This window comes from Pantherophis guttatus, chromosome 2 (assembly GCF_059756535.1).
Source record: "Pantherophis guttatus breed Tessera chromosome 2, ASM5975653v1, whole genome shotgun sequence".
Lineage (NCBI taxonomy): Eukaryota > Metazoa > Chordata > Lepidosauria > Squamata > Colubridae > Pantherophis > Pantherophis guttatus.
Window position 1 is genome coordinate 148,015,718 of NC_142064.1, and position 14,886 is coordinate 148,030,603.

Sequence of the window (14,886 nt, forward strand, 5' to 3'; positions counted from 1 at the left end):
CCTGCTTTTGGCATGTGATGGCACGGAAGGCCCGTTTTTCACCCTCCCCAGCCTCCAGAGGCTTTCTAAGAGCCTGGGGAGGGCAAAAATGGCCCGTTTGCCGATTTCCAGTGGGACCAGAAGGCCCGTTTCTCACTCCCCCCAGGCTCCAGAGCCTTTCTAGGAGCCTGGGAAGGGCGAAAATGGCCTTTCCCACCCCCCCAGAGGGAGCTGAGCTCACATGCCCACTGATATGGCTCCGTGTGCCATCTGTGGCACGCGTGCCATAGGTTTACCATTAAGGATTTATACCATTTCAGAGAAGTGACTGTCTAGTTCACGGGTCTCCAACGTTGACAACTTTTAAGCTTGGCGGACTTCAACTCCCAGAATTCCCCAGCAGCATTGCTGGCTGGGGAATTCTGGGAGTTGAAGTCCTGCAGGTTTAAGGTTGCCAAGGTTGGAGACCCCTGGTCTAATCTTTTCTTAAAACCTCCAATGATGGAGCACCCACAACTTCTGAAGGCAAGCTATTCCACTGGTTCATTGTCCTCATTGTTAGGAAGTTTCTCCTTAATTCCAGGTTGCTTCTCTCCTTGTTTAGTTTCCAACCATTATTTCTCGTCCTGCTCTCTGGTGCTTTGGAGAATAACTTGACCTCCTCTTCTTTGTGGCAGCCCCTCAAATATTGGAATACTGCTATCATGTGTGTCCCCCCCATAATCCTTCTTTTCTCTAGACTGGCCATACCCAATTCCAGAAACCGTTCTTCATATGGTTTAATCTCCAGGCCCTTTTGATCATTTGAGCCTACCAACCATCTTGTCTTCCACCCACTCTTTTAAATTCCCACTGCTGGGGACGCAAACCACCCGAACACCCGCCGCCTTTCGCCACAGAGATCCATCCGGCCGCCACTTTCCTCCCTCTTTTAAGTTTTCCCTTCGCTCCGTCCGATCCGGGCGCGCGAGGGGAGAGGAGGAGGGAGGAGGGCGGAGGAGGGGGGAGTGGGTGGGACGAGGAAAGGGGCGGCGAAGCGCGCGCGGGAGGGGGGGGCGGAGGTGGGGGGGGGGAAGAAGGGGAGGAAAAGAAGACACTTTTTTACCCACAATGCTTTGGGAGGACGTTGACAAGTGGATCCAAGATGGCGTAGAAAGTAATGACAGGTAAGTCAGGACTTCCCTATTCGCTGGCTGGGAAAAACGAAGGGGACGAAGGGGAAATCTCCGCCGAGGCTGGGACCGGGGTGAGAAGCCTTCCGAAGCCGGCTGGGAAGCGTCGGGGGTGCGAGGGTGGGGTCCCTCGGGATTAAGGGGGAAGATTTCTCCGTCCCCGGCGGAGCGCGATCGGGGCTGGCCGGAGAGGGCCCTGTGCCTGCGGAGGGGCCTTGCAGAAGTCGCAGCCCGGGGAGAAGGCGGCGGGTGGCGGCTGGGCTGTTTACGAGGAGGCGCCGCCGGGGTCCTGGGCACGAAACTGCTTCGGGGTGTGTGTATTTGTGTATTTGTGTGTGTATGTATGTGAAGAGCGGGGTCGGTCGGTTGCGATGGAAGGCGGATATTCGGCTCCTTCACTACTAAAGCAGGCGGGCGATTCCTTCAAGGCTTTGGAGGCAAGAGGCGCAAAAACCCACCCTTGGAAGGCTGGCCTCGGTGTGTGTGTGAGTGTGAGTGTGTATTTTTGATTCCCCCCCCCTTTTTTTTTTCACCCCTCCTCCCCCTCTCTCTCTCTTATTTTTGAAGCCAAGTCTGAGACTTGCCTCTTGCGAGGCGGGCGAAGGAGGAAGCTTTTTACAGGGCGGGCGGTAGGAAAAGCGAATTCCTCGAGAATCGTCTCTGGGCTTTTGTGAGGTTTAGCAACAAACAACTCTTTTAACGTTTATAAATGGAAAGATCCCCTCCCCTCTCGCCACCAAGAAGCGGTCACGTAGGTATTTATCATCCCCCCATTCTGTGAAGCAACAACTTCTGGGTTCCTGAAGTTGGAATTAAATTATGAGTAGAGAATTTTATTATTATTATTATTATTATTATTATTATTATTATTATTATTATTATGAGTGTGTGGGGGGGAAATCGAACATTTTGGAGACATCGCTTGAGTTGGGAAGGAACTGCTCAGATTGGTGATCACAGCTTTAGAATTTCTTTTTAGGGTCCTAAGCAAGATAATCTGGAAAAGTTAATGTTTAAAAGCAGTTGCAAAAACAGCACTATACTGTGGTTAATTGCAGAGGGAATCAGAAAAGAATGTATCCGTTCATCCCTTAAAGTTACTGTTTTTATATTTAGTGTATAATAAATATCAAAACCATAACTTTTAATATACTTTTATATCAGTATTTTGATTGAAATATCAGTGTGCCTATTTATGCAGGTATGTGCTTTTATATCAATATATTAAATACGTTGACGAAAATGCAAGTGCAAAGAAAATGTCTTAAAAATCAGGGTTTTTTGGAATTTGTCTTTTGGACATGGTTTTAAAAGCATATAGTTTCACAATATGTAGAGGAATTTTTTTTTTTTTGGTGTACAAGCTTAACGTTTTGTGCAAAGCAATTTATAAGTAGTAATTAAGTTTCATTAAGATGATATTACAAGTTGTAGAGCCAAAGCTTGAAAGAATAGGCATCCATATTGCAATCAAATTAGAAAAAATGGCCTTAATATTTGAAACTCAATATCTTCAGTGATATGGTTGATATCATTCAACTTCTCACAGTAAATACACAATGGTACTTAAAGACCAACATATATATTATTGTGTAAGCTTTCATGGATCTTAACCTAAGTCATCAGATTCATGGATTGATTGAAACCTGCACTACAGAAACTAAGAATTTAAGCATTATCTTTTCAACTTGTTCAATTATGATTTAAAACAGAAAATTTTTCCAGATTTTTTTACAGCATAAATAAAATAAAAAATACAGTTTTATTGAGGCTGCCATTCACACTTAACTGAAAATACATAACAATTAATTTAATATTTTGAGTAAATGTGTTTAGCATAGTGTAATTATTGTTTTGGAAACAATAGTTTTTTTAATTAAAAGGAAATGTAAAGACAGCAAAAAGTATATGTTACATTATTCAACTTAAAATTATAAGAAATCTATGGGGAGTATTGTGTGTGTGTGCGCGCGTAATTCTTAAAATAAGTTATCTTGTATTAGAAGAAAGAAAAGGCTTAAAACTTTGGTTATTTTGAATTTGCTCATAATAGGTATAGAATTTTAAGAAAATGTAGGCTTAAAAAAGTTTGCAAAAGTTCCAGATTTAAAACTGAGGAGACTAGTAGTGAGTTTATGTTTTTGTGGTAAATGGTCTATTTCCAGGTCATTTAGCACAATACAGCTTTTTTCTTTGATATTTATAGCAGGTTACCAACCCAAATATCTTCCATAATCTAACATTTGATAATGATTGTACTATTGCTAATACATTTTATAAATCTAAAGCCCTTAACATTTGCAAATCTGGTTGTATAAACGATCTTACTTGACATTTTTTCTAGATGCAAATTTGTTAAATTTATGGAGAAAACATGCAATAATGCAACAAATTCATATACAGTGAAACATAATTACTGTCATATAGTTGTGGAACTCAAAATTATCTGGAAGATGGCATCAGATTGTGGCTGCTTATATTAATATTGATCTAATTCAGATGATTGGTGTAAGGATTTTGAAGAATATAATTCATTCGTGAGGTTTTTGAACATACACAGAAGTACATTGCAGGTGCTAAATATTTTATTACCTCTTCTTTTCTTCAGCATAAGAAAATACAGGACCATTTTAAGAGATGCCACTTCTGCTATTTATTTATTTAGAGATTTATATCCTGCTTTAGGACCTCAGGCTCTTCCTTCTCACTCACCAACCTCTGCCATTGCAGTAAGAATGTGAGGTAGGTTTGGGTGAGAGTAATCCAACTGCAGTTACTCAATAAACTTACCAGGAAGATCTCTTGTTTGCTTTGTGATAACAATAAGTTCTGAATACATCTCAGAAAAAAAGAAAATGAGGCCCAAAGATTTTATGGCTCAAATATGTTTACTTTGAAAGAAATAAAAAGTACTAAACGCCCAGCTTCTTTTAACTTGTGAATTCCCACAGAGACAATGTGTTCTGTTTATTACAAAGAACAGTTTATAAAGAATAATATTTTTTAAGTTGTTACCCTTTGGTTAGTAATTTCATGGGATTTGTGAGTAAACTAAAGCTACAGTTTTATATTCACTTACTGCTCACATGGTTAGATTCATACATCATCCTAAGTAATACATCACAGCTGAAAAAACATAGTATCTAGGTTAAAACAGGATACTAGGCCAAAATCAAGTCATATTTGAGATCCTCACTGGTAAGAAATAAACCCCAGTATATATAGCAAGGACTACTTCTATTTAAGTGTTTCTAGGAATCCTCTCTTTAAAGAAAGGAGTATCTAATATGCCTGGGGAAGATTTCCAATTAGAAACAGGCATATGATGGTCATTACTCAGCTTGAATAAAACTTACCAACCAAATCCTTGTTTGAGATTTAGTAATTAATATATAATGTGAAAGATAAGCATTTCTAATGTACAATAATTTTTAAAGTTCATATTTTTCTAATTTTAGAAATGTTAAAATGGAAGCTAAATAGAGCTATTTTGCTGAAAACATTGTTCTCGTCAGTCATGGGAGTGATGAATCTACTTTTAAGATTACATATAGTATTCCTTAATTCAAGTGATTGTGGTAGAATCACAAACACATCAGTCCATGGCAAATATTTTACCTGGAAATATTTACTAGTATACAAGTGTATGTTACTTAACCAATCAGGGTCAATTGGGGTATTACTTTTATGAGTTTGGTGAAAAATGCATATAGAGGAGTATTGTAAAACCCACACATTTTATATCATTTTTAGCATCTATGTTTTTTCAGTTCCTTCCTGACATAAAAATTATTGTATGTGTTCATGTGTAATTAGTGTATGTGCTCATTTTTATTTATAGGTTTGCACATCCTGTAAAATTTTTCAGCCAGTGTTTCACTACTGGACATTTTTAAGAATTGTAGTTACATACTTTTGCCATGTCTTATTGTAAATCTATGGACGAATCTGATTGTGTGCCATAAATCAGGGTTCCCCAACCTTCGGTCCAGGCCCCAATGTTGGGCTGCAGCCTGTTTGGAACCAGACAGTGAAAGTGGTAGGTGAGCATGTGCATGCACACAAAGCGGCATTTATGAAAGCAGCATGCATGCACAACCTCTCTTCCCCCCACTGGCCACCATCGGTCCGCCAAGCTGGAAAGGTTGGAGACCGCCGCCGTAAAGTTATTTTGCTTATATTGCCTTTAATTGTGTTGCTATGATATTCTTCCTAATATATAATTCTTATTCAGCACCCCAAAATAACAGAAACTCATCTAACACTGTTGGTTGGGAAATATAGCTATCTTATCATCAGTATATTTCTTTTCTCCCATATCATTTCAGTGACCATAATAAAGAAGAGAAAATACAGTGTTTTTTTTAAAAGAAATATTTACAGTTGCTCACTTTTGTATTCCCAGAGTAACACATAAGAAGTTTTGTTGTAAAATAAAGAGTCAGTAATTCACTTCACCTACATTTGACTAGTGAGTCATGGTATGTCTGCACTTGAAATAATCTTTTAAGAAAAGCCTCAGAAATGGTATTCCAATGTTAATGTTTTCTTCTAGGATGTTATTACTTACTGTTTTTTAAGGAAACGGTATGTCTAACTGCTGTGCTTTAATCACAATTTATAGGTGTAGATTGTTTAATGGTTATTTTGCCCAGCTCATGGTTCAGATATTGGTTCCAATAGCCTGGACTGATGGTTAATGTATCTTTAGGCAGCAGCTATTTTTTAGGAGTAAAAGCTAAGGATCAGAAGTGGCAGGGAAGACGTGGTCATATATCATCATCATCATGTCTGCTCCTTTCTGGAATTTTGTACTGAAAAGACACAGGCGGGGGGAGGGGGGGAGATTGTTCTCTGTTTTATATTGCATGGATCTGATTCTCCCAGCCATTTTTCTAAAAATGCTTTTTGAAAATAATAATTCAGTTCAATTCCATTTTATTACAGCTGTAAGTCCAGATACAAACAAAATATTGAATAAAAGAGGTACTGCATCCTTCTAGATATATGTATATGTGCTATAAAAGACAAACAGTAAGTATAATGGAGTCTAAAATAATTAAGAACAGTTACTAAAATAAATCCAAATAAAATACTATTATAGTAAGTTCCAATCCCAAGTAATGATATGGCATACAGATAGTCCTCAATTTACAACCACAATTGAGCCCAAAATTTATCTTGCTAAGCAAGACAGTTGTCAAGTGAGCTTTGCCCTATTTTATGATCTTTCTTGCCACAGCTGTTAAGTGAATCTCTGCTGTTGTTAAGTGAATCTGGATTCCCTGTTTCTATTGCTTGTCAGAAGGTCGCAAAAGGTGATCGCTTGACCCTGGGACACTGCAGCTGTCAAAAATACATGCCAGTTGCCAAACATCCAGATTTTGATCATGTAACCATGGGGATGCTAACAATGGTTGTAAGCATGAAAAACAGTCATAAGTCACTTTTTTTCAGTGTTGTTACTTCAAATGGTCTCTAAATGAATGGTTATAAATCAAGGACTATCTCTATCATACAAATGGTAAAATAGATCTGAGCAATTTGAGAGATTATTTTCAAGTCCTTGTCTGAGAATAGTGGCATTTCATAACAGTCATACTCTCTACCTGAACATTTCTTCAAGATACCTGACACTAACTGGTCATTTTTTTAAAAAAAACACTTTAAAAAAATAATTCTAAAAATCCAGGAATTGTTCAGTTGGGATACTGAACAAAAGGTGTGAGATGCTGGAAAGCCAAAGCCAGCCTTGATTTGCTGTTGTATGAGACATGTTTGTTCATTTACTCCTTCAACTGTAGTTAATGTGAAACCATGTAAAATTGATCTTAGAATGGTAGGAACATGAACTTTAGTAATCAAGGCATGACAGAGTATGTTCTGAGTTTCTTATATACCTAATAACTTTTTTTCTTTTTAAAAATGGGGGGAAAAATCCATATTTCCCTACTTAGGTAAATAGAAATCTATCAAATAAAAATTTCTGTTTCAAAATTAGCAATGCACTTAGTTTTAGAATATCATAACTTATATTTGCTCCCATAACATATGTAAAAACCATGATAAGCATTTACCTTTGACCAGACATTCTGGAGTTGTGGAGAGATTTTTTGCCTAATGTTTAGACTAAAATTTAATGTCTTGTCTCTGTCCGATAATTGTTTGGTTATTCAAGGCTGAAGTTTCTTGTTGATCATGGAAGAGCATGAATTATAGTATTTTCTTTGAGAATTAATATCCGCAAAAAAAAACCTCAGCAGGTTTTTAAGTACTATTGGAGTAGAAAAATATTTGGAACAAATGGATGGCTTCATGGACATATTCTAAGATACTTGCTGTTTTGTTCTGGAAATAAAGAATATAAGAAAAATCCTCCTGAATCAAGCCAAAAGCCTATTTTATCCAGCCATTTATGTCCTACAATGACTTAACTATGATGAATTTCTCTTCCATTGTTTTCCAATAGTATTTAAGGCCTTTGATCAAGGAGGTATCAAGACTAGCTTCAATTATCACTGAGAAATATCTTACTTTAGTAAAAATGCATGATCACAAATTACATCTTTTCTGTTTGAAATGTCACGCTTCCACTTCTCAGGTAATGCAGCTATATGGTTATCATCCTCTCTCATACAGTGTTGTTGGAAAGAATTTTATCGATATTTTTGTTTCAATGATCATTATGGGCACTGAGTACGGTGGGTACTACTACTTTTTCCTGCTACCTTAAAGGAGTAACAGTAAAGGCAGCAGGGAAAAGAGAGCATTGCATGTGTTTTTTTTTTTAACATTGGTGAAATTAATATGATTCTGTTGGCCAAAGTAAGCAGATAGTAGAGGGTTCTACAGAATAAAAGGTTTCCCTATCAGTTTTGTCTAACTCTAGGGCACAGTGCTCATCTCTGTTTCCTAGCCGAGGGAGCCACATGTCTGAAGATGCTTCTGTGGTCATATGGCATGGCTGTATGCGAAAGACATATGAAACGCTGTTACCTTCCCACCAAAGTGGTATCCATTAATCTACTTACATTTGCATGCTTTCAAAATGCTAGGTGGGTAGGAGCTGGGCAAGTAACGGGAGCTCACCCAGTTGCGCGAAGCTCAGGTCTCGAACCTGGGCTGTCAGTTCTTCAGCTGACAAACTGTGTGTCTTTAACCGCTGAGCCATCAAGCCTTATTCTACACAATAGGGAGAAGAAAAAGCCTACACACAAACCAATAATTATTTAAGTGGAATTTGTATGTGGATGCACTACAGTAGGTTAAAACCTACTGTTAGTAAGAAAAGCTGTATATTTAGCAAATAAATACATTTATAGGTAACAAAAAAAAAATTACAATTGAACACTTACGCTTTAATTGCATTTGGTTGATTAAAAAACAGAATGTAAATGCATTATTGCATTTCACACATAAGGGAGAGAGACTTAGCTCAAAATTTCCCTAAGTAATACAAGTAAAAATAGTTATCACACTGTTTATGTGATTGGTTCATATCACTCAAATCTGGTGCATCTTATGTCTGAGCTTTCTCTTTCTCCCCGTCCTCCTCCTGGGAAAAAGTTTGATGCAGCTTTTAAGTAGATGGAAGTTACTACCCTCTGCAGTAGAGTTTTTCAGAATTCATGATGACTGTAATGGAATATTTATTCACAAGATTTGTAGATGTAGTTTTAACACTGAGAATGGACAGTATCCGAAATCACTATTGTGGGTTTGTACTCTCGTCCCTGGAAATTCTTTCCTTGGGTGAAAAAGAATGGGGATGCTCTCCTACTTTCAGAGTCCAGACCTTTAATTTTATGTGAAAAATAATCAAAGTAATAGAGAAAAAAACCCAATTTGGCAGCCAGTAGCACACAACAAAAATTATAGAAAGCAGATACTACTTTCCACAATGGAATCTTTTTGCTTCTCTTGGAATTTCAGATTGCATTGTAACTTTAAAAAGGATCTATATTCCTGAAGACCTGTTTAAAACGTTCTTAATATAATTAATTAAATGGGATGCAATTAAATTAATTAAATCAATAGGATGCAGTAGCTTAATAAAAATATTTTGATTTCAGAATTAATGAATGATGCTTTGTGTAAAACGTGGGCAGGCAACCATAATGATAAATCTTTGGTTTTATCTACATAATTCCAGTTCTACACATTGGATGCTCCCTGAACTTGTGGTTTTTTGGGTTTTTTTGCAGATATTTCATTACCAAACTCAGCACTGATAATATTATCTAGTTTGGTAATGAAACAAATGCAAGAAAACCACCAAGCTGATAGACCATCAAGGACCTCACAACTCAACCCTGAGCTACAAATATCAATGAAAAGTTATACATTGACTAATATTAAATGGAGGCAACTTTCTGGATTGATACTTGCTCTTTTATTAATATAAGAGTGCCTTCTGGTTGCAGAAGAGTCTTTAATTCAGCAGAGGCTCCTTGAAGGTGACTCAAATTTTTCAGCACCACCTTTGTGCTGCTCAGAGGGCCTTCAGCCTTGCAGAGAGATTTTCAGAGGATTACTAAGGGACTCACGTACTGCAGAGTGTTTGTTCTGTAAGTCTTATTAACTCCAAGAGTACTCTCTGTTTTAATACAAAAACCCCTTGATTAATCATCTAACAAATATATCCTAAAGAGATCAAAATCAAATCCTGCTACATATGTTTCCAATGACGTTGTCAGAAACACTTCTCATATTAAAAATAAATTGAACTGACTGTTATGTAATGCTGATTTTAAGTAGTCTTGCCTGTTTATGTAGGTATAAAGTTTAACTGAAAGGAATAATTACAGATGTTCGCATGTCCAAAGATACTAAGACAGAAATTTGCTCCAGATATATGAAAATAGGTATTACTCAGTAATTGGTGTGCCTACCACATTTTGTGTGCTATTGAGATGAAATAGCATAATTCCAAGTCTTTTAGGTACTGGTAGTTTTATGTTAAGATATTAGCTTGCAAGCTTCGCAGCTAAATGTATAATCATGGAATGAAAGGTGCTTATATTCTTCATCCTTCATATCCATTAATTCTTGGGTTTGGTAACTGAGTACTGCTGCTTTCTGTGATTTGATGGTTCTTCTGCATTGTTTCTTTATGGAACAGCCATGTTTGGCCCTTTTTATATTGTGCTTACGAATCATTTTGTTGCTGATTTTGCTTCCAAAGTAATAAGAGGCTCTTCTACATTAGTGGGATCTTGAGATTAACCCCCCCCCATGGTACACTTATTAAAATTTTAAAAAATGGATAAAAATGAAATAGTATATGATAACTGTTTGATTACATCATTTAGAAAACGATAATTACATTGATTAGAAAAATTAAGAGGAACTCATTAGCACTAGCAATAGCACTTAGACTTATGTACCGCTTTACAGTGCTTTATAGCCCTCTCTAAGCAGTTTACCGAGTCAGCATATTGCCCTCAACAATCTGGGTCCTCATTTTACCCATCTCAGAAGCATGGAAGGCTGAGTCAACCTTGAGCCTGGTGAGATTTGAACTGCCAAATTGCAGGTAGCTGGCAGCCAGCAGAAATAGCCTGCAGTACTGCACTCTAACCACTGTGCCACCTTGGCTCATAAATAGCTGCTTCTCTTTTGCAGTCTTAGCAATGCACGAGTTTATATATGAAGGCTCATTAAATCTTCTATGGGAAACTATAATTGTGGAAGGTATGTACTCATTTGGACTGAATTTATATGGAAATTATTGATTTCTTTAGTTATATAAAAAATGGACAGCCCTTCCCCCATTCCATAGAAAGTTTTATTATGGAAGTAGAAGATGTCTATGATTACATCTCTCTACAGGAGTATGCTTTCAGATGTCTCGGGATCACAACAAAAATATTGGTGACATATGCTGGGTTGCATTTTTATTTTTGTTTGTACCGTAACAGATTGAATTACTTTTCTTGGAATAAAAATCTTCCCAATGTTTTATTAGCTTAGACTGTACTATAAAAATTAAAGCTTGTAATTCCGTTATAGAGCATTCCATGACAAAATAATCTACCTGAAATTTTTCACCAGCCAGAGAAAATACTTTCCAGTTATCTCTACAGCATTTTGAATAGTTATACATTTGGCCAGCAATCCTGATGAATAGGAAGTGGATTATGAAGGTTTAATGTTGTTTGTGTTCTGTTATGGCACTGTTTTTAAATCTGTATTCCTAGGAATCTTTGAATGTTTTGGAGGCTTTGGGGGCAAAGATGGATTTCAGAGTCAGTAAAGCAGTTATACACTATCTCTGTTTTGTGGCCCCAAGCAGACACAAGAGGTTTGGATGTATAGATTTCCTGCAGGGTAAATTAAGAAGTCGCAAATATCAAGAAATATTCTGTCTAACAATATAGTGGAATCATGCTGTCTGTATATGCTAGTCTCCAGGTTTCATTCTAGAGCTCTTCTTGCTTTTTTGAATCAACTGCTGTGTAACTGCTCAGTTTTGAGGGCTTCTGCCTTCTGTCCCTTGTTTACAATATGGCTGTCTCAAGCATGAGAATCAGTGATTCCTGCCTCACTGGCTTCAATTCTTACACCACCTCTCCTTTTCTCTTTATCCTTTTCTTGACTGAGCACTCATATAGTAGCAAGTTGCAACTAGTTTAATAATGGGATTGTAATTCAGACAACGAACACAACATGAGTAGAACGCTCAGCTTAAACACTCAGGCACAAACTCCAGGGAAAGTGAGATCTTGTCACCAGCCATGCCAATGCAGCTTGAAGCAGAGAGTCCAGGGGGGAAAAAAACCCAGAGGTTTACAGTCCAGAATTGTAGCCACAACAAACAAGAGTTAGGGTTAAAAGATTGGCAGTTAATGGGAAGCAGGTCCAGATAAAAGGGGTGAGGTGGGGCAGAGAAACAAGAATGTTCTGTATCAGCCTAAGATTCAAACACAAAGGAATTCCACAATCCAGTTTGAGTCATAAACCCTGACGAGAGTAAAGATACAGGAATGTAGGTCTGATTTTGGGGGCTTGTTTACAGTGGACACCGAGGTCCTGGTAACTACTGCTAAGTAGCTCCAGCTATGGGCACTGTTCATTTAGATCATTGTCATCCCTGCCAAGCAGATTGCCTTTGCTTTGTCATTCAAGGTTGCCAGCATGCCCTTTTTCTGGGTGACCCGCCAATATCTGGCTCCATATTATTTGCCTATCATCTGCTCCTGCTCATTGCCGCTGTTATTGGCTTCAAAGATAATTGATTGCCTCCTAATGTTTGAGCCTGACAATTTGTCAGATTAGGCCCTTCAGCCTCTGCTTCAGAAGAACATGAACAGACCGTAACAATCTTTACCACTTCCCTCAGTGGAACATATGCCTCCTTACTCCTTCACATCATGGAAGACTGGGACAATGGGACATGTGCTCTTCCTTCCATTTTTATTGTTTCATCGATTGGAGCGATCCCTTTAGCCTTTTCAATCCTTCCCTTCTGAGGATCTGGAGGGCGTGTGTGTGTGAATTTTCATTTATTTCTTTGGTTGGAATTTTAAAGAATTTCATCCTTTGCCATTTTCAACTCTTTCCTCTTGACTGTAGAGCTCAATAGGGAGTGAGTGTCTATTCATTTTTTGAGTTGGAAGTTATTTCCTTTGTATGGTCTCTTCTATCTTCTTGTCTATAATTATTTATTTCTATTCCTACTGGGGTTGATACTGTATGCGCTCCATGGCATAGGGCCTAGCTATCTGCGAGGCCGCCTGCTGCTACCGACGACCTCCCATCGACCCGTGCGCTCCCACAGAGAGGGCCTCCTCAGGGTGCCATCAGCCAAACAATGTAGGCTGGTGGCCCCCAGGGGGAGGGCCTTCTCTGTGGGGGCTCCCACCCTCTGGAATCAGTTGCCCCCGGAGATAAGGAGAATCCATGACCTCAATGCCTTCTGTCGTTCCCTGAAAACCCATCTTTTCCAGCAAGCCGGGTTGGCTTAAGAAGAAATTTTTAAATTCTTTTAATTAGTTTATGATTTTTTTAACTTTCGGGCCAAAATTTATATATATTTTTAAATTTTAATATTTGTATTCTATGTTTTTTATCTTGGCTGTACACCGCCCTGAGTCCTCAGGGAGAAGGGCGGTATATAAATTGGAAATTAAATTAAATTAAATTAAATTAAATTAAATTAAATTAAATTATGAAATGGAATGGAATGGAATGGAATGGAATGGAATGGAATGGAATGAAATGAAATGATTAAATTAAATTAAATTAAAGTGATCTTTTCCTTCTATAAACCAGTCCTCCTCTTCTTCAAAAATCAGCATTGCTAGAAATTATTGAGCTGAGACACCAATCAGAAAATATATGGACCAGTGGTGGGTTTCAAATTTTTTTACTACCGGTTCTGTGGATGTGGCTTGGTGGGCATGGCATGGCTTGGTGGGCGTAGCGGGGGAAGGATACTGTAAAACCTCCATTCCCTCCCCACTCCAGGGGAAGGTTACTGCAAAATCCCCATTTCCTCCCGATCAACTGGGACTCGGGAGGCAGAGAATAGATGGGGGCAGGGCCAGTCAGAGGTGGTATTTACCGGTTCTCCGAACTACTCACAATTTCCGCTATTGGTTCTCCAGAACTGGTCAGAACCTGCTGAAACCCACCAGCTGCCTGCAATTACTCGAAACTCGCCAGGCTCAAGGTTGACTCAGCCTTCCATCCTTTCTAAGGTAGGTAAATTGAGGACCCAGTTGTGGGAGCAATAAGCTGACTTTGTATAAATATACAAAAGGATGAAGGCTATTGCTTAGCGCACTGTAAGCCGCCCTGAGTCTCCGGAGAAGGGCGGCATATAAATCAAATTAAAAAAAAAAAACCACCTCTGATATGGACGTGTTTCAAATGGGATTGCTGAAGGATTTCCCAGGATTTTTTCATTTCTGGACAGCTCTTGCCAAAGAATCAGATGCTCCAGATGGCTCATCCTGTGTTGGTAATCCAAAATGAACCAGTTGATCCTTGAGAAAGTGTAAATTGTTCCATACAGTGGAAGACAATATAGCTGTCAAACATTTTTCCCGGCCTACTGATTACTTCCCCAGTTCTTTAAGCCATATTGGTATAGTGTAAGAATCTAAGGTAATCCCATTTATTTATTTATTTATTTATTTATTTATTTATTTATTTATTTGTTTGTTCAATTTATATGCCGCCCTTCTCCGAAGATTCAGGGTGGCTTACAATGCACTTATAGCAATAGCCTTCATTCTTTTGTATATAACTGCTTATTAGGGCTTTTGGCCCCCCATAAGCGGTGTTTCTACAAAGTCAGTTTATTGCCCCCACAATCCGGGTCTTCAATTTACCTACCTTGGAAGGATGAAAGGCCGAGTCAACCTTGAGCCTGGTGAGATTTGAACTCGCATCAGAATGGCTTGCTTTTACCGTGTATTAATTTTGAAGTGGAGAACATATTTGAGAATATTCTTCAATATTTAAAAGTTCCTCTGGAGGCAAGCTAATTGGAAAGGTTCCACAAAGGTAGAATTCATTAAAAAATGAATTTTCTTACATTTTCTTGTAATTTTAAAGTTGATTGAATACAGTAATTTCATAACACAATAACTTGTTAAGCATTTCTTCGGTTTTTATATTATCTGGTTATTGAATGAAGTGGCACTGCCCATTTCACAGTTTTACAATTTAATATTTATATTCCTTCCCTTCAGAAGCAGACCTGGATTCTTTTTTTAAGGCTTTGTGG

The 14,886-nt window shown here is 38.2% G+C and overlaps 1 protein-coding gene across 15 annotated transcripts in view; it reads left to right on the top strand.

Annotated features, from left to right (window-relative positions):
• Positions 1-1,003: 1,003 nt before the first annotated feature.
• HELZ (helicase with zinc finger) overlaps positions 1,004-14,886 on the top strand; it is a 135,682-nt gene continuing 121,799 nt past the window's right edge. For 3 of the 15 annotated variants that reach the window (XM_087886990.1, XM_087886988.1, XM_087886989.1), the window contains exon 1: positions 1,068-1,145. Coding sequence is in view for 4 of the 15 variants with exons in the window: in XM_034412643.3 (XP_034268534.2) it covers positions 6,159-6,185 (27 nt within the window). In the remaining 11 variants the exon portion in view is untranslated. Of the gene's footprint in view, positions 1,146-3,756; positions 3,894-6,090; positions 6,186-14,886 lie in introns of those variants that run through there. The other 12 variants (XM_034412646.3, XM_087886982.1, XM_087886984.1 and 9 more) reach the window with 7 other exon arrangements.